Raw genomic sequence first — 27,115 nt, forward strand, 5'->3', positions numbered from 1 at the left:
TCAGTGTTGTGAAACATCTAAGACAGCGGTAGCACTCAGTTTAAAAAAATGACACCACTGAATTTCAAACACAAACTTTGGAGTAAAAATGTCTTCCTGCTGCATGATTTTGCATTATTATTATTTTTATTATTATTATTAAGCATCTCCTGATCTGATCACCTAATGAATAAAACACAAAGAAAGCCAAAATCTGTGGATATACTCAACATACACTTAAAATTCCAACACTGGACCACTTCAAAGACAGTCAGCCCTTAGACATCTATTTGCTTTTTACAGACTGTGGCTGCTCCTCAGAGTGACTGCGCAATTTTTACATCATTCAAAAAAAAAAAAAAAGGCTTGAATTGTTTAAAAGTTCTTCCTCCTTTTTTTTGTTTTTATCCTCACATCCTCCAACAAGCAGTGCAACAAACACTGCTTATTTGGCATCAAATCAAAGATCCTTTGTTCTTTATCTCCATATCCTTTGTCATCTTCTGCCTAATTAACAGCAATAAAATCATAGGAGTGGGACATTCCTGTTCTTTATGCATGCTGATTACCCCATTACATTTCTTAGTCTCAGCAAATATTCTGTCAAAATATACTAGCTCTGGCATACTGGAAATTGCTTGCTGGGGGTTTCAAAACACCATTGTGGAGATGAATTAAATAGGAAGACTGACTGCATGGCTCAATGGTTATTGTTTATTGATCACCTTGCGGTCACGGAATCCAGAGCGTTGCTTCTTTTTTTTCCCCTCTCCACCTTCGTCTTTTTCATCCTCATCTCCACTGCTGGCCTCCACCGATTTCTCTGACTCCGTTTCGGAGTCTGTGTGTCTCCCAAAATCCGGTTCCTCTCCACTTACTTGCTCAGAGTGTCGAACAGAAGACCCAGCATCTGCATATGCTCTGGTTTTGTAAATAAATTTAACAAAAAGAGAGATCAGATTACAAAACAGATCAATACCTGGGGGACAGATCGATGTTATCTGAATAGATGAATAGATAGTTCAGCAATATGTCTTTGTGCTTTGCTCTAGTACCAAGTAGATCTCGGGAGGTATGTAGCAGACTGTGTTTTGCAGCTAGGTGTGTACTGTCGCTATGATGCTAAACAGATTGAAAAACAGAGAGGCAAAAGGGCCAGGAGATTATGTGCTCTGCTGTGTTTTGCTCATCGGTGCAGTGCGGGGAGGTTTTACTATGGCAGACTCCCACGTTACCATTTTTCTGACTAAACTGAAATTGGAATAATAATAATAAATAGCTGCACTGTCTGGAGCAGGCTGAATAATTCAGTTTAATGATACGCGTTGAAAATGAAGCCCAGGGTGAAGGCCTGGAACAGTCTCGTTCCATCAGTCTCAAATGCCCTGAGTCGCCATCCATCACTCTGCCTCCTGCAGCACAGTCAGTGTGTCCCCATAGAGCTCTAACCTCAACACCTTCTCCAGCACATTGTCTTAACTAAACAACAGGCTTTAAGGCAATGGATAGCCATAAAAACACAACAAGCAGGAGAATGAAATGTAACATGTGCTCTAAAGTCTAGCTGCTTTTGAGTACTGAGCCAAAAGCAATTCCTAATTTGCTCAATGAACCTCAAGTCCTGTTCACTGAATGCTGTCCCATAGCACAGTGCTGAAGTTTAAACACATGATGGAAAACCCACTTCAAAAAAATGGCGTGTCATTCAAGTGACAAAAAAATCAATAAAAATGAAACTCAACAAACATGTTTAAATTGAATTCCCAGTCATGCCACATTGTATTAAGCAACACTAGACAGGCCTTCAGCCGAGAAGCAATCTGCACCTTGAGCAGGCTGCTTGTAAATCACTGAGTTGTTTACACATCAGCTTGCTTCAAATTGCTTCTTAAGGAACAAATGCAGTATTTTTTTAAGACCACTATTATTTTAAGAGCAATAAAATGAGGCACAAGGGTGTAAAAAAACAAAACAAAAAAACTACCTCTTCCACAGCAGTCCAGCACTAGCAGACACACCGGTTACCCCAGCTAGGGCTGCCAGCATCAGCCTTCTCCGGCCAGACTCTCGCACTGCCCCGCTGTGATAACGCCGGGACAGCTGCGCGAGCCCCACTGAAACTGCGGACAATGCCCGCAAGTGGAACATCCTGCAGAGGGACGAGAGTAAAGGTGAGACAAAGACAGATGACACTCTTGCAGTATCGGTATGTACAATGACAGAAAAAAGCAACACACACCTATTAAATTGTGTTTCTGTTTTGTATTCTACTACTGTATGCCAAAACTGAATAAATAAAAACTATGAAATAATTTCATGTTAAGTATGTGAATACAAAGGATATGAAAATTCTGAGCTGAGTACATAGTTTCATAACTTTTATCTGTCTTAGAAATCACCAGTTAAAGCTACCTCAGATTAGAGCCCACATCAGTGCTTTGCAGAGTTTAAGTCACAGACAGATCTCAACCGTGGTAAAGAAAGTTTAGAAGCCTCGTAAGGAAATCAAAGAAAACCAAATTCATCTTGTCTTGTTAAAGTCTGAAGAGGAGCAATGAAAGCATCCTGACTGGAAACATCACAATCTGGTATGAGATGTGCACAGCAGAGACTGGATGGGTGCTGTGGGGGAATTAAACCCCCCTCAAGAGTATCCCAACCACCCATCTACACATCATAAGTGGTATTAGGGAGTTGAGCCCAATATCCACCTTGCTATCACCTGGCAAGCAAAACGGGAGTATCTGCTGCTGTAATATCAGCAGTTTCTTTCCTCATGCTGTGAACTTACTGCATACTTTAGTGCAGTTTTTTATTCAGTTTATTCATCATCATCATCATCATTTATTTATTTATATAGCACTTTAAAAACACACCTGGTAGACCAAAGTGCTGTACAATACTAATATGCACATAGTAATAAAACCAGACATAGCAATAAAGTTAAAAAAACAATAAAAAATGAAAAAATAAAAAATAAAAAATAAAAAATAAAAAATAAAATAAATAAAATAAAATAAAAATGTCAGTTACCCACAGAGTTAAAAGCCAGGGAATAAAAATAGGTTTTTAATAAAGACTTAAAAACTGGCACTGATGCAGCCTGTCTAATATGGAGAGGAAGGTTATTCCAAAGCATCGGCGCGGCAACAGAGAACGCTCGGTCTCCTCTAAGTTTCAGCCGTGACTTTGGGACCGAAAGCAGCAACTGCTCAGCTGACCGAAGGGAACGAGTGGGGACGTGGGGCTTCAACAAATCAGACAAATATATTCAGTCATTCTTTTACATTTTTATTAGCACCATAGCAGATTACATGTAGACTATATGTGCCATGATCTTGCACAAGGCTAATTATAATAAATGTTGAAACAACTTTCTGATAAGTCCGTGTGAATCAGCCCTTCATAGTCAATCTGCTGCAAAGATTATTAACCAAACAAACCTGGTCAAAGACCACACAGGTGAAGGTCTGCCCTCTGTGCTTCCTGCTCAGCACCTATTAACACCCATCCCTGTATATTTAGTGACTAATTTAAGCATTTTTTGTTTGTTTTAAAGTTATTATTTTGTAAACTCTTTGATTAAACGTATTGGACAATTGAATCATTATATATGTGTGCACACCTATATTTCATTAACTCCCTTAGTTAGGATAATAAAAACAGAAACCTGTACTTTGGCCTTAAGATTTGTAGCCACAGTTGTAGTATTTTTATTTGCTTTGATTTTGATTCCAACAAACAGCATGTCAGGCAGTCGGATTTCCCCTGTGAAGTAAGGATGCCTGATTATAGCAGAAATCAAAACTAGGATTATTTAGCTGAGATTTAACACATTTACTTAAAAAAAAACATACATCAAAAAAAATTATTAGTGGATTAGAATGGCAGTGTGCTATCCCTTTAAACTGGCCGTTGGTGGGGATGTAAGAGTGATTGGTTGTTTGCTTTTTCTACGCACTTTGTCCGCTGATATGGACTCCAATCCCAGCCAATCCTGATCAGATACGAATGTAAGATAACAAAGGAACAGACAGATAGATGGATGAACTACACATGTGGATCCATACCACAAGATCCTCTAAACACTGTAAAGCTAGCACATAGCTACCACAGTACTAAACACCTACCTTGTCCAATTATAAACCATGGAAGTCATAGGTAAGGATTTGCAGATTTTAACCCCCCCAAAAAAGTAATTAACAGTCACCTCAAGAGACAAAGCTTAGAACAATGGGAGTTCACCATTGGGATCTGCCTTCACATGGCACTGTAGACAAAATGGTTCCCTAAAAAGTCAATGTAGAAGGTCCTGGTTTTCCCCACATACCTCAATTAATAAACAACGGAAAATCAGGGATAAAACTAATTGCCACCAGTGCACCTAAGCTCCAGAACTTCATTTTCAGCTATACTGTTGCTTAATTCTTCAGTGTCACGGAAAGATGATTAACAATTAGGAAAGGGGCTACTGGTGTGTATCTGTAGCTCCCATGTGTGCACTTTTCAAACTACATGATGGAGGAGTTAACCCCACTGAGGCTCAAAGCTACCACCTGTCAATATCCTATTAACAATTCAGGCACCAACTGTCAAGCAGACTCAGCAGAAAGAACAGTGAAACATGGCACATGCTAATTGGAGTGTTCAGTAGCCCATGACAATAAGGACTAAAGGGAACAGTGAGCATGCATCCACACTATTATACTTTTTGGGACTGGGGGAAAGCCTAATGGTAAAGGAACGACACCAAAACTTTATAGAAACAGACCAAAACTCACATGATGCAACAAGAAAGCCCAAAAATGCAAGTTGTTGGTGTTGCAGAAATCTTTAGTATTAATAAACTTCTTTATATTTTAATGCCTTTCCAAAATTCACCAAGGTACATGTACAGTAAACAAAGATTTTCAAAATGCAAACTAACTAACATATTTATGACACTGGTATATCCCCACAGTTGTGTGAGAGCCAGTGAGTGTCTGCACATATGCCCACACATTCATCCCCTGAATGTCTTTCCAGCAGTTTGAAATTAGTTGGCTCCCAGAACAGCAGCTGACCAAATGTTATTTGCAACTCTGTGTTATCTAACTCATAATTACTGAGTTCACTGATGAGTGCTTTCATTTTCACTAGAATGCACTCATTTTGTCTGAGTTTTTGAATCCAGCACATTTTCATCGCAGCACTTTGCTTTCACACCTCCCCAAAAACTTCGATGCCTAGTTCAACTGGAGCTAAGACGATAGAAAGCGGTTTAAAAACTTGAATGAAGGTCTCCAAAGGTGAACTGTTAAATGCAAAGTTTGCTGAGGCGTGAGTGCTGCTGGTTTGGAAATCCAAACCAGACAGCCACCTATTCCCCGCAACCTCCACTACATTTCGATATTACGATATTTACGATATTTAAATTAAAATAAAGCCATTGTTCAAAATAAAGTTTTTAAAATATAATGCACCAGTTTTTGCATAGAAATGATATGATATCAATATTAACCAACCGTTTGCCATTTTATGCAAATATAATTACCTACATTTTCACAAAGAAGTTAGATAACAGGTCCTAAGTACAGTCAGTTAGATTTCTTTGGCATTAACTAATACTCTGTAGCTAGCACAGCAGCTCAGTGGCTACATCGTTTTGCTAGAATAACAGATTTAGGTTTGGAAACCTTTTACAGCACTTAAAGTAACAAAACTACATGTTATCAACTTCAGCAATGTTATCTATAATTCAGCTGTCTTCGGCAGCCTGTCTCTCCCAAACAACATCTCCAGCCCTACACAAAGCCAAGTGGAAAGCTAGTAATTTGTTTATTAGTCTAAAACCAAAGATGAACAGATGCTGAGTGATCTCAAGCATATGTAAGTCTCATAGCAGGTTAGTGAGTCCTGGCTATAGCACTATTTGCTCTGCTGCTGAGTTACAGCTACACCACCAAACAAAGAGTATGGGCTTTTACTCTCACTGTTTTTGCCTTTTCACAGCAGAGGCAGCAACACAGTTATTGACACTCTGAAATGCTCCTCTGTACAGAGTAACAGAACAAAACAAAGACTAAGAAAAAGTGAGATGGCAGGGAAACCACCCCAGGGGTGGTGTTGCAGCAATGTGATGTCTGGACACTGCTCCTGACTGTAACAACTATGGCAGCTATGGTGATTACTGTACTGCAGCTGAAAGAATTTGTAATGATTTTAGCTCTCAGCAGTACCTTGGGTTTTATTTGATTTTGGGAAGTAAGGCAGTAAGGTGCATTACTTAACTTTACTACACTGCGAAATATGGAGCAATGACACTTTATGTACTACAAAACTGAAGAACTAATGTCATATTTTTTGTATATTTTTTCAAATTCTGACTTGACACAATCTCGTGAATCCTTTCCTCCAACCGCCAGACAAGAAGACAAGCACACACACATGCGCCAGATTCAATTTTTTTTTAAAAAAGAAAAAGAAAAAGGGGTGAACATAAAATATGGATTTAAATTTCTTGATCTTTTTGATTCCTAGCTACTAGTTGAGGGTCACTCATTTAAACTAGTTAATAATGTTTGCTTAAATCTTTGAAATACATCTACCAAGTGAAATTAAACATTTTCAAAGGGGAAGTTATACACGCTCTGTGTAATCTCCAAATGGGAAGCCTAAAGCTTGTTCAGATAATAACTTTGTGAAAGGACACTGGAAACTAACTTGCATAAAAGCCAGTGAGCCACACTACAACAAAAACCTGCCCATTCGTTATGTCTAACTATGTAAAGAAATGAAGCAGTCAGTCCAAAATTTGCTTCTCATTCATATCTATGTGGCATATATACATTTATTCGGTTTCTACTCTGCTCTATTTTACCGTGTGCACGTTCTGTATAATGAAAAACATACATCTTTCATCTGAACAAAACAGCAAAGCTGTAAAAGAGAGAATATCATAAGGAAAACAGCATTTCATCATCCTTTCAGTCTGATCACAAACCAACAAAGAGTCCTTCAATGTACTCTTTTGAAAACCTTACATTAAAAAAGTTTTAAAAGCGTGCATATTTTGATTACAAACTAAAGGTAATTGTAAGCTGTTAGAGTTCCTGATATATATTTTTAATTAGGTTATAATGGAGTAACATCTGATAAAAAATTTTCTTTCTTTGCACCTGTACTTAACCATGCAGGAATGCTTTGTCTTGGCATGTTTTTGGAGAAATTTGAGTGCGAGACTTCATTCCTTTGGCATGCTCAAACTTTGAGTGCTGTTTTTGATTGCAATGCTTGTCTCCTCATCAACTCCATCAACGCAAGCTAAATCTGGAACACAGCAGCCACAACAAAGGGGGTGGCTGTGTTAAAGTTAAATGCTCATTATTATCAAAGTACATGTAAAAATATCCTAAACCTTGCAGAGCATGACTTAGCTACTTATTAAACTCCATCCTGTTATTACAGCTTTATAAATCCAGTGCCGCCCTCACGATATCAGGCAACTTTTTTCATGTATTTATGAGTGTTTAAAAATGATTAATTTACATCACATTTCAAGAATTCAGTATAATTTTTTGAATCCAGCACATTTTTAATTAGAGAGTTTTGCTTTTACACTTTCCCAGAAGCTCAATGCTAAGTTCAGCTGAAGCTACAATGATAGAAAACTATCATCGTAAGTCTAGTTACAAGGCACACTGGACCTGGACTTGAAGAAGAATTGTCCTCAACAATTATTCTTCACTACCTAAAAGCAAATCTTTTTTTAATATAAAATGTGTGTGTGGGGGGGGGGGGTAAATCTAAATAGCCTGTGGCATTAAAAATTACATTTTATGATCTCAGGTGAGACCACAGATTCATTCCAGTTAAACAACAGCAAATATAGCAGTTCTTTTTGCTGCTTGGGGATCTTTTTTTCCCACCCTAGGGGTACACATACACAGAGAGATGGGGTTATTTTCAGAAGTATCAAGAGCATTCAGAATTTGAAAAAGAACAGTTTGGATATATGGACCAGTACCTCATTAAAAAGAAATAACTAAAGCTTTCAGAAACTGCATATCGTTGTCAAGTGTATATCTGGGTCAGGACTTTCTCACCTTTGTTACAATACACTGGCTGCCTGGTAGCTGATTTTAAACGTACAGAAATTACTTCTAAAGCCTTACATGGCCTCTTACATACATGCATTATACATTTCCTCATACTTGTGCTCCTCAATTCAATCCAAGCTTTTAAAAATCATATATATAAAAAGACAAACATGCAGACCTGAATTTTTAATGGGTGTTTTGCGACACCCAACCCAAAAAAGCTATGTATTGTTCCCAAATAAATTCGGAAATGTTTTCTTTGGGTAAGAGCTAGCATTGCACTATCCTTTGAAGCATAATCATTTTAGTCTCTGGGTGTTTCGTGTAAACATGCAATAATAATAATCTTAGACAAACAACTGAAAGATACACCTTCCTGTGTTTGTGTTCAATATGACATGGCCCACTGTTAACACAACACCAAAAACACACACAAAAACAGCTAGCTGTCAACAACTGGCTCAAAAACACTGGTTAAGGTGATGTTAGTGTTGCGTTTGGCATGTTGAAACGGAAACACGAACAGCTAGAGCTGTTCATTTGATAGTGATCCCAGTGTTTTGTTTTTAGCCGCAAGTTAACTTCGTTGACAACAGCATGACGGGCTACAAGGTTAGCAGCTACCCGTCTAACCAATAATAAACTAAATGCTTCTATCCACTTGTTAATGTCAATATTTAGCTGGTTAGTTCGGCAGTCAAGTAATTGTTTCGTGGGGTAACTCACGCTGGCGAGCTAGCTAGTTAACGTTAGATTTAATGGCAAGTGCTAGCTCTACTAGCAGCTATTTCATCGTTTTGTTACACACTGCGTCATTACGGAGCTTTCTTATAGCTCATAGGAGGCACGGTTACTTACATAAGCAGCGATAAAAACACCACTCAGTCCAAAGTAATAACGTCTTCACCGATTCAGAGTACGTCTTTGCTCAGTGTGTCTGCAGTGATGGAGTACTGCGCTAATAGTTCCGTGTTTCAGAGAGGGTGGGACAACATCTCCGTACCAGCCCCATGCATTTCACACAGGCACCCTCCCATCATCCCTCCGTCCAGGTTTAGGCGGAATTACAGTGTAAGTACCGGAAAATCAAAAGTCTTGTGGGGACTTTAAGTTGTCTAATCGAATAGGTACATTATGGTCCCCAGCACAACTGTTTTACAATTTTTTTAATAGGGCTTACAGAGAAGGGTCCAAAAAGAGAAAATATTCAGAGAGTGGCAGTTCTCTTTGTGAACAGACAGACTGCTTCAAGGGAAGGCAATGCACTCAACTCACTCAAATAACCACTCTTTACAAGGAAGGCATGCAGAAGAGCATCTGTGAACACACAACACACTGCTACAGCTGCATAGGACCTCACCAAGTGGGACTCTTATTAGCTCAGAACAGGAAAGAGGCTGCAATTGACACAAACTCACCAAAACTGGACAATAGAAGACTGGGGAAACATCACCTGGTCGGACAAGTCTCGGTGTCTGTTCTAACAGTTGGCTGGTAGGTTCAGAATTTAGTGTAAAGACCATGAAGGCGTGGATCCATCCTGCCTCACAGCAGTAGTTTAGGCTGCTGCTGCTGGTGGTGTAATGTTGTGAAGGATTTTTTTTTTAACCAACTGAGCCTCATTTAAACACCACAGCATAGCGTACCATCCTTTTATGACCACAATGTACCAATCTTCTGATGAGTACATTTAGCAAGATAACGCACCATGTTGTACAGCTGAAATAATCTCGAACTGGTTTCTTGAGTATGACAATGAGTGCACTTTACTCAAATGGCCTCCACAGTAATAAGATCTTAATGCAATAGAGCATCTCTGGAATGCAGAAGAACAGGAGGGTCGCTTCATGGGTTTGCGGCCCAAAAATCTGAATCAACTGTGTGATGCTGTCATTCCAATATGCCCCAAAACTTCTGAGGTACTGTTTCCAGTACCTTATTGAATCAATACCATGAAGAATTCTGAGGGGAAAAGGGCTCCTACCCAGTACAAGTAAGGAGTACCGACTAATGTTAGGCCTAAATACAGATTCAACAATTCTATTTCAGGTTTAAAATTTTAGAATAAAATAAATTTCATTTGGTATTATGTAACAATATTAAACTGAACTGAAAGAGAGTGTCTGATTTCAGTCATATGTCTTTATAGAGTTCCAGATTAAATAACGAGCCTCTCCACAGTGTGCCAGTTATAATTGTTGCCTTGAGAGCCAACATATCTGGTGGTTTGCATGCATAATGTGAAAGGAAAAACTGGAGAGCGGCTGAGCTTGCCTTGGGACGTTTCATGACTGCAGGCTTTTGTCACATCCACTAACAATGTCACCCAAATTTCACAATGATGCACAACCTAGGCCTTTAGAAATGTCAGAAGAGTTCTAATAATATTAATTATTCTCATTAGTCAGACTTAGATTGATAACATTTATCCCATAGCTACTAAGTGAAATGAATGAACACGCAAGATATATCTGAAATTGAACACACAAGCCTTAAAGACGTTATATGTCCACCTAACAGCCTCAGGTCATACAATCTTTGCATTACATGCAGTAGGATGCAATGCTTATGCAACCAGGTGTCATGGCTTAAACTATAAATTTATAATAACTCAGCGAAATGATTCATTGAGTCAGCTCTCTATGATTGTTTGTGTCTCTGTCTGTGTGTGTTGTCTCAAACAGGTGATACAAACTTGAAGTGATTATCAACAGTATAATAATAACACATGCTCACACACCGCAACTAATATTGCTGCCTTCCTCCTTTGCAAATTGTCACCCATTCCCCTTCCTTTTATCTTTTCATAAAATCTTTGTTAGAACAAATTGTATCTGTGCTGTCTTTTAGTCTACAGTTTTTTGTTTTTTCTTAAATAAGGGACACTGTTTAAATATGCCTGCAGCTCCTCAGCATAGAGTTCATTAGGACTCACAATGTATCACCAGAATGCCACAATATAAACCTGTCAAATACTGAAATCTCAAATTGGATGTTATTAGTTTTACTACAATAACCTCAGCGTCACCTAGAACTCCACAGCAGTGCTCTTATTCATATTGACTCCTTCATTTACCCATAAACATGTATAACATGAAAGTTGGTTTATAACATTTTGTACAAAATTAATGGGCTACAGTTCAGAGAATGGAAATGGAGTTTCTATGAAACTTGTGAGACAAGAAAAAAAAGAATGCATGCAGTGCAAATGTCAGCCTACATATAAATAAATATGAACATCCAGGCCAAAAATGTCTCTGTAGGCATGGAAGCATATTCAGAAACATGTCTTCCTTCCACTACTGATTAAAGCCATCCTGCAAATGTGGCAGTGCAAAGGTGGAGCAGGAGATAAGACCAAACCTCAACTGTTTTTAGAAGGATGTTTGGACACTGTTGTTAACTCTTTTAATTTTGGTTGGTTTAAGAGGGTGTCACACTGTTGAGAACCACACTGAGGAACACCTTTGTAAATCCATGAAGGTGTGTTGTTCATCTGCAACAACAACAACACCTTCTTTTTTATTCTTTTTTTGACATGAGGACAAAAGCTGGCTCCACTTACATCAGTCTTATTTCTCTGACGTATTCCACGTCTGCACACCCATGCGTGCTGTCTTTGAGCGTTACTTCTTTCATAAAACCACGGGCGGAGCTCTTTTGTATTTTCACGCTGGGCGACATATCATTCAAGTACAGACATGTGTGAACACTCATATTTACGTGGCAAGCAAACACACCTCATTTTGTACTCTCCTCAAATCACTCATCATGACCTTGAGAAATGGTGGCAGAGGGTGTTTCAAATCTGTACCGTCTCTATTAAAATAAAATTAAAAATTCAATCATATGAGGATAACCGGGGAAAAAAAAGATTACTGTCAGCAGTGGTTTTATTTGAGTCGCACAAATTTAGTGCTGTAGAGACTTGTCATGTCCAATTTATATCAGTAATTTAATTTTTATTTTAATTTGTGTATTAACACGAGTGTCTGAGTGAAATTAACTGGGGTATGATTGAGATTTTCCATAAAGTGTTTTTTTTCCCACTTTGGTTTGGATATATCTAAATACTTAGTTACTTTCAAAAGGAATGGTGTCACCTGGTCTTATTTTCTTGCACCTGCAGTGTTAGTGTCTTTACGTTGGTGATAACTCACCCGAAGTATCATAACTGTAGATTTTGAGGAAGATAAGAAGTTGTGCTGTTACAATAATGTGGCATGTAGGGCATTTTAGGTTACACTGAGATCAAACACCACGGTCTGATATGTATAGCTTCTCTTTATTAGCTGATTTAATGCTGTGGACACAGTTTGGAGTACAAACAAATCATACACGTCTTAGCTCTAATGAAATCTAATACATGCAGGTAGCTTTTCTTTGCTGCAAGCTCTTTAGTTTACACTGCTGACGCATCATGTGCAAATGCACCACCGCCGTGACACAGTTAGAGCAGACGTCTAAAGGTTTATTTGAGCCAGTGCTCGGTAGTGTTTGGCACCACACAAAAGATCCGCCCTGTGAATCGATGCAGGCTTGAGGCCTTGAGCAGATCCTTGTCCATGACTGGGAATTTGCATTTAAATTGCATCACCCACACAGCCTGATGCAGTGCACCTGAGGAAGTACAGAAGGAATTGGGATGAGTTCAGGAGCAATGACATACTGCTACTGTATTTGAAATAAATACATTATAAAAAACATAAGACAAGCAACAAAACAACGAATTTGACTCATTCCTTATCTTTCTGCTCCTTACTTTGGATCTAAAGTTGTGATAAGAAACCATGTGATCACATAAATCACTGCGGTGAATTACACAAAATGTGTTTGTTTTTGTCTTTTAAGAGTTGCCTATCTGGACTCACCCTTGACCAACACAGGTGTGGTAGGTGGTATTATATGATGGGCTTGGTCAAAGATTACAGACAAAAACAGGTTGCATTCCACGGTGGGGAGTCTCCTTGACATTCATTGACCAAACAGACCCATTAGCACTCCCATTAGCTGAATTTGCAGTGGATGGATGATTCTCCAGAAAACAGTGCACCTCATAAACTGCTTGCCCCATTGAACGGCCACAGAAGCTCTGAAATGTAATGAAAGCCTACCTGTTTAAAAGCCGATGAAGACCAGTTCACTTATATTTGATCCAGGAACACAAGTGTGACTGAAGGACAGGTTATATTTGATATTTGGCTATAGATGGATAGTGTGACGAGTGACAGAAAGACATTCAGACAGGTTGCACTGTGCACTGTGTTAAGTGTGAAGCTTTAAGAATGAAACCCTCTTTTTAAAAAACAACAAAAACATAGTACACATGTTTTCTTATTTGGTTAAACACATTAGACATAAAAACAATGATTTTCACCGAGATGTGTGTATATAGTTCCTTCACCCATGCCACTATCACCAGACTTCTTTTTTTTTTTGAATTGCAGTAGGGTATATTGTCACTGGAGACAGGTGTACTGCAGTCTTCGCATAACATACATTTTTTTGAACTAGTGCGCACAGAAGTGCATTATCTTAGCACACTGGTGCAACACTGGGCATGTGTATATCATAGTCCAGCCCCGCAAACCCGCCCACCCCTCCCTCTGTGCTTCTTCGGTGCCTCTCCGTCCGCCCGCCCGCAGCAGTCTCCTTCACGGCGAGCTTTCACTACAGAGATGGCTGTGAAAGTGTGTAGATCAGTACTCCTCTTGTCCCGGAGCAGCGGAGCGGTGGCCAGCAGCCGCCCCGCACTTGTTGTCTCTTCACAGCGGCATCATCAGCATATAAGACCGGTAAGTCCCAGGACGTCTGAGACAGCTCCGAGAGAGAGAGAGAGAGAGAGAGAGAGAGGGGTAGGGACCGAGCTGGCGAGGCTGGACCGGAGAGAAGGCAAGCGGGGCTGGCTAAGGAAGTGAAGCTAACTAGCGTCAATATCTCCCCCACTTCATTTATTTCTTTGAGGTCGAGCTTCACGTAAAGGTGAGGCACACGACGAGTCATGATACGTATCCCAACCTGGTGTCGCGTGGATATTTTAATCCACGGTGGGACGTAGAGGTTTGACAGAGAGGCAATGCAGCTTTTTGGAGCACTTGAAACCCATCGACACCCCGCTGCTGCTGCCCCGCCGTTTACTGTAACTAGCCTTCAAACATTCGCCTCTCAAATGCTTCATAACCCGTGATTTAAAAAAACAAACAAACCCAAAACCCAGAAGAAATCATTCAACTTTGCAGGCATATGTTAATCCCAGTATCATTCTGATCAGCGAATATGAATTAGAATAAGACCCAGTTTGAGCTTCTAGGTTGCAGTACCTGCTAGGGTTGGTTTGACTGTGGAAGGGTATGGATGCCTTATTTTTTGTGCTTTTGCAGTAAAGGTGTGATTGAGAGCCCGTGGCTGATGGTTAGCCCCATCTCTCTGCTATTACCTGATGTGTGTTTGTGCAGCAGCAGAAACTCAGAACAATGAACATCTGTCCAGACCTGGAGAGGAAGTTGTGCTTGTGTGTGTGTCTGCAAGAGAGCTGAAGAGAGTTATCCATAGATGCACTCAGTGTTTATCCATGCACGCATATGAGGCTTCACAGGAACATGGAAGTCTGTACTTGGATGATGTCAGACTCTCCAGCCGGCCTGCTGTTTCTCCCCTCCCTGTGGGTGTTTCCCCATTCATCAGGGAAATCCTAGGTATTCCTGCAAGCTGATGCAGGTCTTTTCTTTACATGGTCACTGTAGTAATGGATGCACCCTCAACAATGCTCACAATAACAGGAAGGCAATTGCGTTTACAGAGCTGTCACTACCATGCAATAGTTGCACAGCGTTTTCCTGCCTCCGTCACCCCCGCCCCTCCCCCCTTGTCAGAAGGGGGTGTCACAGAGGCAGAGGAAACTGTGAGTCTTTCCAGCAGCAGCCTGAGGAGGGAGGAGAAGCCCAGGATGGAGTTCTGGGAATGTGGAAGTCTTTGCAGTAGTTAGAAGTACTGATGTAATGTTTTGAGAGTTTTGTTGTCTTTCTCTCTATCTCTGACACCATCTTCAGGCACACTTTCCACAGGCCTTGTGAAATTAAATGAGGCTTTCCTTCTCAGTGAAGCAGGCCAGCCCGGAGGTTAAGGAGCTGTCAGAAGAGACACACGCACTCCATATCTCCACACTAGACCCACTGTGAACTGTCTCCCAGTGTGAACTATTACAGTGAACAAATTTGAGTCTGAATTGATATTCTTGGCCTCTTCCATCTCTAAGAAAGCCTTAACTGTTTTAAGCACGTTACTACTCACTGTCTCTTGCCAGAGTTGGCCGCTAATAAATTTTCATTTTATTTCAGGCTGCCCAGGTTTGTAGTGTTGTTTGTCTGTCATATTGTGTCTCCGTCCAGTGAAGCGTTGCTGCGGCGGCCCCTAACGCGGGCCTGTCACTTTGTGACAGCCAAGCCTCTGTATTCATTTGTGAGTCTTCCAGTGGAAACCCTGTTTCGGCACTAGTGTTGATTAAAGCTGCAGTGGGATGCATACAGTTTCCATGCAGGCTGTATGCACACGTGTTTCAAAGAAGACCTAAATATGGTGTCTAGAGCCTAACTTGAAATGTAGAGCTGTGTAATGGCTCTGATGATGGGGCTGCAAAGGAGACAGTGTACTCCATATGCTTGCATTTAACCTGCACTAGATTAATATTGAGCCAGCTGTCATATATGATGCTGCTTTCCTGATGTGTAGTAGGAGTGGCGAGTCACTGGGAATACTCCTTGTAAAAGGGTTATAAATCAGTCAGGAGTTTCTGTACTGTGAGATAGTCAATATGTTCATATCTTGCATCTAAAATATGTGATTTAATGGAAAATGTGGCAATAAAAGGCATTAAATATTGTTTTTTGTACTCATTTACTTACATTAAAGCTCCTATGTTCATTAAAACTGAACAGCTGGAGACTAGAGCAGCTGGGGCCGGGGGGCCGAGGCCCGCTCCTGGCTTTTAATCCAATCAGTAAAGGAGTAAACTAATTTATCCGTGCTGCCTTCACAGACTCAGCTCTGAACTTGTCCGGATTAGTGTGATAAGAGAGTGACTCTAAGCTTGTGGCTGTGCTAAGGGTGATAAGATAGCTGAATGACTGATAGACGTGTCCGCAATGGCAGTTCCATCAATGTTATTCTACCATTCACGGACAAACTGGTTTCAGACTCAGCGATCCAACATTTACAGACTGAGGGGGGAAACAGGTATATGGTATGAAGTGATGGGGGAAATGTCCATTCGGCTGCCATTTATCTGCTACTTAATGAGTCCAGTCTTCAGTTTGAAGTCAGATGATTGGCAGGTGTATGACCCCATGTTGTGTGAAAAATAACTGATGGCAATTCAGAGACCGTTTGTTTATGACATTTGGGTTTTACAATGATGATCTTCGTTTCTGTTCTCGGATGTTATCACATCATGGCCAGTAGCTCAGCAGGAGAGAAGTGATAATAATGTGTGGTCAACATAGCTGATATTGGATTACTATCTATACACAGGGGCGTTTTTAGTGGGATGAGTTTTTCTTGGGTGAGTGGGTGAGAAAGCTGATCTGAGTTTTCTCGCAGGGCTTTCATTGTCTTTGTAAGTGACGGTTATCGTGACGCTAAGTGATTTCACTTTTATAAAGTCCTGTTTTAGTTTTATCAAAGATGACCCAAAAACCTAAAAACCTGAAGTGAAACCATGTCAGAAAGATACATGAAAGCAATTCATGCAACACATCCCATATGAAGAATCTGAAAGAACCGTCAGCAGTGCTCTTATTGGTTTGGCTATATTCAGACTGTTTTAAAAGTTTGCAGTGTGACTCGACTTTTAGTCTAAGCCATATCTGTTCCTATTATGAGCTTGAAAAACTGATTAGCCAAGATCACTAGCACCAGTGTTTATGAGTTTGAGATAGTGAGCTTCAGAGTAATGAACAGGAAATAACAACGAGGCAACCAATCTTGTTTTGCCAGACGGGCATGTTAGTTTACCCCGATTCACTGGGAACCTATCTTAGTCAAACGGGTGTCTTGAGACACTGTGACTGGATTCACTACCCACTAACGTATAGACATTGTTCCAAGCTGTGACCTGCATGCATTTGTGCAAAATGTAGAGTTTGAGTTTTTTTGGTTTTGTTTGCATAAAATCTGTCCAAAAATCATCTGGTTATTAACAGAGCAACACTGTGTGAAAGGGCGAAACAGGTAAACCAGATAATAACATGCCGGTTGTGCCAGTTGTTATGTCGTGCCATCCACTCTTCCTGCCAATCCTGATTTAAACGAACAAATAAAGCGGGGAAGAAGTAAATGTTGTTAAAATACACAGCATGCCAAATTGACAGAAAAGGATTTCCTCTAAATAGATTTTCCTCATTCCCAAAAAGATATTTACCAAGTTCGTAGTTACTTCCTGAAATCTCTTGATTGTTTTTTTTTTTTTTAGAGCAAAAGTGGCTTCTGGGTATATATCATGCGTCTTTATCAAAACAAATCCAGCAATCAGGCCAAGCCAAGCACCCACAACAGTTTAATTTTTTGGGCCAGCATAAAATCAAAATAGTGCATTTACTCAAGGTTGAGGTAAACGTGCATGTAGCCTAATAAAAGATAAAGAGTTAATTTAGAGATGAGCTGAAAACAAAGAGGTGCATTTCCTCATTTAGTTGAAGCAAAACGTATCTAGGTTGTTAATAATTAAGCTGACATGACAGTAAACTGGTACCACTGTGGGTTATATTCTGCCAGGGACATGAACTAGTCTGGCTGGGTCTAAATGCGTCTCAGTAACTCATAACACCAGAATGTGGACGCTTACTCGCTCTGAAGCTTCAGGCAGTACAGACTTATGTCTCTTTCCTGTCTGTAAGGCTCATGCTGCAGCACCTTTCCTGGCATTTCGTGGCAGTGTCGTGAAAAGATCATGGATTATCTTAACACCAGACAAAATGACAAGTGTGTGTTGTCATCTTATTACGGTGATGAAAAGCTGATAGCTTTAGCGGCCGTAGTAATGACAGAGCTCCTGTCAGCTCTGGTGGCGGTCACCCTGTCGAGTGGTAGCCAGAGTAATTTCCAGGGTCTGCTGTGGTTCAGGAGTTATGTGGCGGATTGGCCTTTTTTCCATCTACAGATTTCGGCAGGGTGACTCACTGTGTCTGTTACAGTTAGGTCGACAAGTTTGTGAAACGGTTCAGCTAAAACAGGAGTGTCAAACATAAGGCCCAGGGGCCAGAATCAACCAGCCAAAGACTCCACTCTGGTCAGCGTAGCAGCTTTGGAAAATGTGAGGGATGATATAAATTTTAGACTTTTAACTGTGTTTTTCAAATTTTCCTACTGAACCAAAGTAAATAAGTAATAGATAAACAATTAAATAACAAAAGCTAACAAAACGTTTTCTGAGATTTTCCAGATATTTTTCCTACAGTTTCAACCCAAAGCAGCATTTCTTCATCAGGTTGATGAAGAAATGCTACGTCAACATCAGTACATCTCAGTTTTTCTGAGACGTACTGGCGTTGACGTAGCATTTCTTCATCAATTTGAACTTGCACTTGTTGTTCTTATATCAAAATCTTTCATAGATTAAATGTGTAGTTAAGCTTATTTACACTGACAGGAGAGTTTGACTGGTCAAAATTTGCTGAGAATTTCATGTCAAAAGCACCTTTAGAAATGTGTTCACTTACAAGAAAATTTGTGATGTGTCCAATATTATTTTGTGTGTGAGTGAGTGCACGTGTACCTGTGTGCATGTGTGTGGATGTGCTAGGAGGCGAAGCTTCTCACCCGCTGTGTTCATTCACACTGCTTCATATCTTTTAGCAAACTTGCTTTCTAGTTGACGCTCACTGGCCCTTAATGATCCGTGAGCTGCTGAGAGCACAGGCACACGGCCCATAGCAAGAAGCGTGTTTGACATTTTTTTTCTTCTTTCTGAGGTTTGTGTGCGCCCCAGAGAAATCACCCAGTGCTCTCTTTTTGGCTGCTGTCTCTGCCTTGTTAACCCACTGTGGGCTGCCCCACATGGGATTTTTTTCTGTTCCTACTGCTCTATTTACACACATACACTCACAAATGAACATGCAGTAAAATTTGTGTAACATTACATATGTATGTCATTGTTTGTAGTATAATAAGTACAATTCTGTAAATATAAAAAAGAAACTTAAGATATTCTTTTCATTTCTCTACAGTGTACTGGCTTCATTTTGGAGAGTATTGCTTTAAAATACAGTCGTAGGTTAGTCCTGTTAGAAGGATGCCGTAGAAGCGTGTGTGCCTAATGTTCTAAATACTCCAGCTGTGAATTTTCTAACTACTACGTTCTGCATTACTGCCTTTTAAAAAAACAAGGTGAACTTTAGCAAATTCATCGGCATAAAGAGGGAAAAACAAAACAGTTTTTAGGCTCTGAGGAGCTCCAATCATTTGCAGCCTGTTTGCTGTCTGCTGTGTTATGTATTTAGCGAGTGTGGTCGCTACTGTAGCACTCGATCTGTTTCCTGTTTTGCATTTACCGTGCAGTTATTATTTTAATGATCCAGCACCTTACTGTAGCGAGGATCTCCATGCTTCAGTTATGGCCTCATTACGGTGACGTTTGGCATTGCAATGGGTGAGACTGTCGTGATGGACAAAGTCCTCATTAGTAATCCGGATGGCATTTCATCCTTGAAGTGGAAAATGACTGGCGAACCTCTGCTGTTGGCGTAGACTAATTAGCTGCTTTCCATGTTTCTGTGTGGCCCAGCGTGTCTGCAGTCAGGTCTGAAAAGGACATTAAATTAGGCCAACTTGCGTAATGTGATGATGGATGGAGGCATCGCTTGGTTACCCTCTCCCATCTCAGATCGGGGGGCTTGTGGCATCCTCTGCCAGGAGGGCAGGTTGCTACTAGAGCCCGAAGGTCATCAGCTGCCCTGCCTTTCAGGCCATTAGTTATGAGATTGGTCTCATTATTGTGACAAATCAGTGGGAATGCTGGGTCCAAATGAGCAGTGTAAATTAGACCGGGCAGATTTAGCTTGTGTGAAGGTCGGCTTTACCCGAATTCGTCAAAAATATGTGACAGTTATGGGAAACGGTTTCCAGACTCGCGTGTTGTCCCGTCACTTTGTTAACCTATACTTCACTTTTGCTGCGCTGAAATCATTGCTTTGTCCACAGTCATTTTCATGGCATCGTCATGCGTAACCGGGGTAAATTCTTACCTGGACATTTGCAACCTGTCACAAACCAGTTCAGAAGAACTATGAAGAGTCTGGAAAATACAGCTTGGGTTGACCTTTCCTTCTGGAAATATTGATCGGGTATAGCATCGTTTATTCAAGTTCATGGTGAATTAAGAGCAGCTGCAGAGTTGGATGGATGTTGTGTAGACACATTGACAGTCTGGGGTGACAATTAAATAAAAAAAGAAAAGAGTGGGTGCTTTCATTTCATTAGGATGTAAATTGCACCTCATGAGTGCAGTCTTTCTCCTCCTTTTGCAAGACTTTTGTTTGCATATGACCATGGAGTATAAACGTCTCACAGCTGCTTCCTGTATCTTGAATTTCTCATATGAGTCCAGTCATTGTTGGATTCTCTGAGCCGAGCCTGCCCAGTATTACTTTCTAGAGTTTATAAATGACAGGTTTAGAAATTACAGTTTTTCAGTGAAATGCAGAAAATAACCAGGGTGGTGTGAGGAGAATCGCGACTGCTCGACAGGTAGCAGGAAAGAAGAAACTGGGATATCAGTCAACTGTGAGGCAATTCTTAATTACAAATGGAAGCATGTGCGAATGAGCCCCGCTTTGCTGATGGAGTAACGTTTGGAAAGTGGTTCAGAGGAACGTTGGGAATCTATGATGTGAGGATTCCCTTGGCCTCAGGCTCACCTTTATTTCACAGAACAGAAACTAGCTGCTTCCCTTTACAACTTTCCCATTACTTCGACAGCAGAACTGGAAAGATTCCTGCATGTGTCTAACTCTGGAACCGTCTTTGCTTCGAAATTGGAGTTTTACTCAGAAGATCATTATCCAGTTTCCAGGAAACTAGTAGATGTATAAATAAAACAAAAAATATTGTTGCTTGGAAGCACTTTTGTGACTTCCAGGGTACCTTTTCAGAATTTATTTTGCATAGCTTTAGATGCACACTTCCACACGGACTCTTTCATGCATTGGTAAAGTAGCACATTTTACATGCCTGATAAAGCATAGTAACTTTGTAAATTATTTATGTATATATTAGAGTCTCTTGGAGGAATAGGTAGTACATTACTGGCCATTCACTGCACAGTTGTGCTCCTTTAAGTTATAGTTTAACCAAAATAGAATAAAAGATTTTGGAGGCAGCCCTTGAAAGCCAACTAAGGCGTACAAATGACTCAGTGGATTCACTTTCCAAGCGGAATCCCGACAAACTTAAACAAGGCTAATAGCACTCTTAATTACTCGGGCCCCTCACGACGGCACACACACAAACACTCGCACAAGCTCATAAGCAGTCCTTTTGTTCCTGCTGGATCGATGCTCGGGGTTAATGGCACGAGAGCTTGACATTTTCGAGCTGGCTGCACGTCTTTTGTCCCGGTGATTTTTAGCGTGTGAGCCAATGTCTCCTCTGATAAAGCCAGCTGATCTCCTAGAACTGGACCTAGAACTGCTGGGGGGAAATTTGCATGTGTTTCAGAGTTTATCTGTATGACAAAACCTGCTCGTGCTGTGTTACTAGTGAAGCGAGGCCTTCACCAGTCATGGCTAAAAAGGATACGAGGGCCACTGTGACATCATCCTTGTGTCGAGGTCATTGCGGGTAGTGGTAGCGCGTGTCGACCTAAGAGAAATTGTCTCCTCATGGTGGCTCAGTGTGGCGTGATGTCTGCTGGTTGTTGTTTCTTTTCAGCATTGCCTCTATTTGCTCCTTTTACCCTCACGGTCGCCATGCATTAGCCACAGCTGTCAGAACAGAGTTTTGTAGACTTCCGCTCATGTACTGATACTTCATGCTTTGGGCCAAAAGCAAATTAAAGAAGCGCTCAGATTTGATGTGCGTCGTCCTCAAGAATATTCTAGCAGGGAAGATTATGTAAAAAGTCTATTTGTTTACACAAATACAACTATTTTTAGAGGAGTGCTTTAAAAGCACACTTCAAGATTCACATGATTTTAAACAAACAAATAAAGACGACCAAGAATGTTTTATTATTTTGTTATATAATAAATCAATCCTTATCTCATATTAAATCAATTGTACTGTGGACTCCAATAGATTTGGAGGCTGCGGAAGTCCTTACTTTTCAGAATAATCTCATCTTCCTCTCGTGTCCTCAGCTTGTGTGTTTCTTGAGCTTCATTTGTGCTTGCTCTTCTTTTGTAGCACTCGCTAGATAGTTGCTGGAATAAATACCATGATGGCAACTTTATCGCCATCTGCATGCGTGACCACGTGATGGGAATGAGAAGAAGGAAAAAGGATGTGTAGAGTGTGAGAGCAGAACTGTGGGGTGCCATAACGTTCATAATGATCTGTTTCTGCGAGGCACGAGCAGGAAAGAAGTCTGCAGCAAATGAAAAATTAGCTTGCTTTATGTTATTATGCATTAAATTGCCAAATCTGATTTAATTATTCAACAATTTAGCACTTGATCCCCCAGAGCTCCAAAGGGCTGACTCGCAAACTTCAGTTCTGGCCCCGTTTGCTTTTGCACCACCGGCCCGCTCTCTGTCTGAAATGAGCCGCCTGTGTTTTGTGAAGGATGCTTATGACATCCCCATTACACCACTAGAAGTCAAGATGTGAGCTTCAGCTGAGATTGATCAGAGTCTGAGCACATCCGGGGAGTCAATGAGCCCCATAAAACAAGACACTCTGTTCGGCCTGGCGCCCAGTTTGTTTGCACTGTGATTACCCATATTGTACCGGTGCCATGGTAGACACAAGCGCACACATGGGGGTTTCACCATGGAGAAGACAAACAAAGATGCACACCTCTGTCCAACAATGGACTCCAAGCCCTCAAGTCCCATTGTTATATTTATAATAGGCTGGAACAGATAGAGACAAATATATCTTCACCAGGACACAGCAAGGGCAGCTTAGTAACCTAAGCTCATATTTTATTTTTTTAATTTTTTTTTTTTGTGTTACTTTTTGTGTCCGCGCATGGCTTCACAAGCCCTAATTCTAACAGTTTTCCTGCTGATAGAAGCCCCTCTCCTCTGAATTCTCAATTGCTTGTTTTAAATGAATCGGGAGTCTGAGCTTTGAGCCTTGTCTCTTTTAATTAACTCCTATATCAGCACTAGTGGGTCAATGACTGGAGACGCGTGTGGATTAAACATAACTGATCCAGAGAGCTGAACTGAGGTATTGGACAGGAGACAAAGCACGGAGGGGTTATGTGGTACACTATGGGTGGGGTTTTAGAGGCTCGTTCAAACCAACAGGGTCACTGTAATGGTGCTCTATACTTCTGCGTGATCATGAGGTTTTGACCTGATAATCTCATTATGATGATATTGTGCCAAGCGTCACGGGGCCTGTGAGATATAGCCAAATTATAATATCACACTATATATGAGTCAGAGAAGTGTTAATGTATTGCTGCTGTTGATAAACTGTGCATTAAACACTGGTGAGTGTTTTTGATTTATTCTTGTACCCTCACTGCTGACCACATCCCGTTCAGATTAATCCATCTAGTCTCCTTTTCGCTGGATGAACGACTCTTTTGAGGGATTGGCGTATTATCAGCTCAGCAATAGTGTTTGTAGTAATATGGATGACACACTGTCAATATCTGCATTTCAAGTATTTATTTTCAGGTGAATGCAAGAGCACGACTGGAAACCAGATCTGTGTGCAGGTAACACGAGATTGTTTTTTGTCGAAAACTTTGTATTATGCAATGATTTACAAGCTCGATGGCCCGGGTGGCTCAAGTTGATATCCCACTGGGCTGAAAAACACTAGGTAATTTTTTTGAGATGGAAACCTTTTAGATAGAAACATAAAAAGCATATAACAGGAATACAGAACCAGGCAAATGTTGTAATTTAATACTTCACCTGTTTAGCCGCTGTCTATGTTCCTGCTAGATCAATATTTAACACATGAGAACAGTGTTAACAGTGATTTTGTGCTTTCTAGCTGGTACAGAGAGAACTAAACCCCTACTGTGCGTGCAGAGATGCACCTAAACCAATACAGCTCCATTATGCTGTCTGTGCCGCACACTGAGTGTTATAGCGGCTGAAACATTAATTGAATGCAGCATTAACACCCCCCCCAATCGCCTGCTGGTTGAAGTCGCTGGGGTTAACAACATTTCCAGCAGAAGCTCTAATAATATATAATGTCATATTACACATTCTTATTGCCCTGTCTAGAATTTTTCATTTAATGTGTGCATAAACTATACAAAACTTTGTAAATTTAAAAGCACTATAAAGCAGTCCTGGCCATTAGCTTGAAACAATGACCATAATGAATCAATACATTCAAAAATTACTCTTAGTTGGCAGATGCCTTGCATGTATATTGTCACCTGATTCAGATTCATTGGCCAGTGCATCACGGCCTACTCGCCAATCCTTTAGAAAACGGTGTTCTGTCCTCTTCTTCTATGGGAAATGTCAGAGAGGACTTGTGAGACGATGTGTGAGAGATACAATCTGCTCTCTTCTCAAAGGCACCTCTGGGAAGCAGGGCACTGAGTGAATTGCTTATGTAAATAGCTCTGCTGCTATAATCCATTGTTGATGATGCCTTTGACTGCAAGGCTGATTTTTAGAAATGCTTTAGTTCTTTGGATCAAAAGAGCGCTTTACCTTTTGACTCTTGACAGCAGTATCAGGCCGTCAGTTCAAGACGGAGCATTTAATAGTAGATCAGCACCTCTGATACGGTGGAATAAAAGAATTGCAACTCAACAAGTCTTGTTAGCTGTCGCTGAGTAAGTGTGTTTGCCAATGAAAACCGACATCCGTAATTGTTGCTTTCGGTCATTAAGTTAATGCAATGCTGTTTGCAGGAACGTGTCTTCTTTATAGCGCAGCTGCGCTGTGATAATAATATGTGTGATGTTCATGCGGGCTAATGCTAATTAGCAATAGCTGCACGATTCAAGAAGACCTTTCCCTCGAGCTGTGAGAGTGTGTTCAGGCTGTGGCTGTTAAAGGCAGAGATGCAGAGGCCCGTGAGATGCTCAGATGATGGGATCAGGCTGTGCATTGTGTCTGCTACAGCAATGCAATGCTAGTCCAGCACTTTGTTCTGTGACGGGCATGGAAGGGGATGTTTATTAATTTATACACATGTAACTGTGCAACCCCCCCTCCCCGCCCCCCCCCCCCCCCACCACACACACACACACACACTCACACACACACACACACACACTACACACACACACACACTCACACACACACATATATATGTACATTGTGGTAGAAGCTGCTGACCTTAAAAAAACATTCATGGCGTTTTCATCGTTATTCCACACACGGAGGTCAAAAAGCAGCAGACTGTGAGTCCCGTGACCTTCTGTCAGAGGAGGTTAGCGATGACCCTCGCTGCCTTCTGTCTGCACTCTGCTGTCTGCCGTCGTGCATGTGTGCACATCCTGCCTGCCTCGCATCAGTTCTGAACACAGAAGCGAGCGTCTTCCAACTTCACTCACATAAAACCTGCTTTCCTCTTGTGAGGCTGGAGAGTGTTAGTCAGCTGTTTGTGTGAACGCTCGTTTAAAGACTTTGTTTTGAAATGAGGCTGTGAGGGGGGAAAAAAAACCAAGCAGCGTAGAGAAGTGGAGATACGAGACATTTCCATTCTCACTACACTGTTACTCATCTTTTGTCGGCTAGCTGGTGGTCATTCTATAAATAGTATTGAGGAGATGGCGGCCAGGAGACTTTGTTGGAAAATGTATTTCCATGGAGACAGTTTTCATTGCACTTTGTGATTAGAGGCTCTTTATGAAGGGATTGTAGATGATGTAAGGTTAAAGTATGTATTGTTGCCGGGACAGTTACAGCAGAAAAAGGAAGCCGGTTTTACACAAGCTCGTTACTCAGCTGAAGCACTATCCCCATTTTAATTTGGAAACGACATGTGGACATTGCAAAGTCTGCAACACTATGACTCGGCTACCACAGACACATCCACAAACGGCGTGCAAAGCAAATACTACTTTACTTCTTTTTTCTCCCTGCATGCAAAATGTGTGGGAAGACAAACACCGATAAAAATCGTATTTTCATAGACCAGACTCTGAGAGCAGCGCCGGAAAGCACTGGAATCTCGGGACTCGCAAAGTGCCTGTATAAGGACCATGAATGTGCTCCTTGATCACATGCTCCATGATCTTGTTGTTAAGGTATTTAAATGTGGCCACATGTCCAGCATGTGGCAGCTACATTGAATTATCCCAATCTTTTTTTCTCTGCAACTGTTTCCTTGTTCAGCCATTGAGTGTAGCTGTTGTCTCTGGGGCATTGATCTAAGTGTGGGTGGGGCACTTCCTAGTATAGAAAAAAACTCAGCTCATACACTGCCCTCTGTGTCTTCTCTGGTGTTTTGCCTGCTTTGCAGCCCATCTGCTGAAGAGCCCTCAGATGTTCCTATTATAAGCAATAAGACGGCAATTGCCCATCAAAGACAGGTTAAATCTCCATTTATTCCTCTACATAGGCACTGCTTACCAACAAGACCAAACGCTTATTGTGCAACCAGACGATTTCCTGGTATCAGCCTAGTTGTTTTTCCAAGGAAAATAGCTATAAAAAAAGGAAGCAGAAAAGCTGAGATTGGCATCGTAGTGGATCAGTATGTACCTCCAGCAGAGCTTTCATCTCACACTGTCAGAGTCTTTACCAACCTGGGTCCTAAGGGGAACCCTGGGGAAATCCCAACCTGGACATGAACTGCATGTAAGGAAGAGGGATTGGAGGGAGAAGAAAGAAGAAGGAAACAAAGAAGTGAGAGTGAGAGTTATATGTGTCTCTTTTTTTCGATATTTAACACAAGCAGTTTCACTTTTT

The 27,115-nt window shown here is 40.9% G+C and overlaps 2 protein-coding genes across 6 annotated transcripts in view; one reads left to right on the plus strand and one right to left on the minus strand.

Annotated features, from left to right (window-relative positions):
• micu1 (mitochondrial calcium uptake 1) overlaps positions 1-9,066 on the minus strand; it is a 36,426-nt gene extending 27,360 nt beyond the window's left edge. For all 4 annotated transcript variants that reach the window (XM_005915413.3, XM_005915412.3, XM_042215194.1 and 1 more), the window contains exons 1-3: positions 8,916-9,066; positions 1,964-2,128; positions 705-900 (exon numbers count right to left, since the gene is read on the minus strand). In XM_005915413.3, the coding sequence (XP_005915475.1) occupies positions 705-900; positions 1,964-2,128; positions 8,916-8,917 (363 nt within the window). In that variant the 5' untranslated portion in view covers positions 8,918-9,066. The remainder of the gene's footprint in view (positions 1-704; positions 901-1,963; positions 2,129-8,915) is intronic.
• A 4,601-nt stretch (positions 9,067-13,667) lies between these two features.
• The window catches only part of mcu (mitochondrial calcium uniporter), an 80,768-nt gene continuing 67,320 nt past the window's right edge, over positions 13,668-27,115 (plus strand). For both annotated transcript variants that reach the window (XM_005915416.2, XM_005915417.2), the window contains exon 1: positions 13,668-13,852. In XM_005915416.2, coding sequence (XP_005915478.1) covers positions 13,736-13,852 — 117 coding nt within the window. In that variant the 5' untranslated portion in view covers positions 13,668-13,735. The remainder of the gene's footprint in view (positions 13,853-27,115) is intronic.

The sequence above is a fragment of the Haplochromis burtoni genome, unplaced genomic scaffold, assembly GCF_018398535.1.
Source record: "Haplochromis burtoni strain Fernald_Lab_line unplaced genomic scaffold, NCSU_Asbu1 Contig_12, whole genome shotgun sequence".
Lineage (NCBI taxonomy): Eukaryota > Metazoa > Chordata > Actinopteri > Cichliformes > Cichlidae > Haplochromis > Haplochromis burtoni.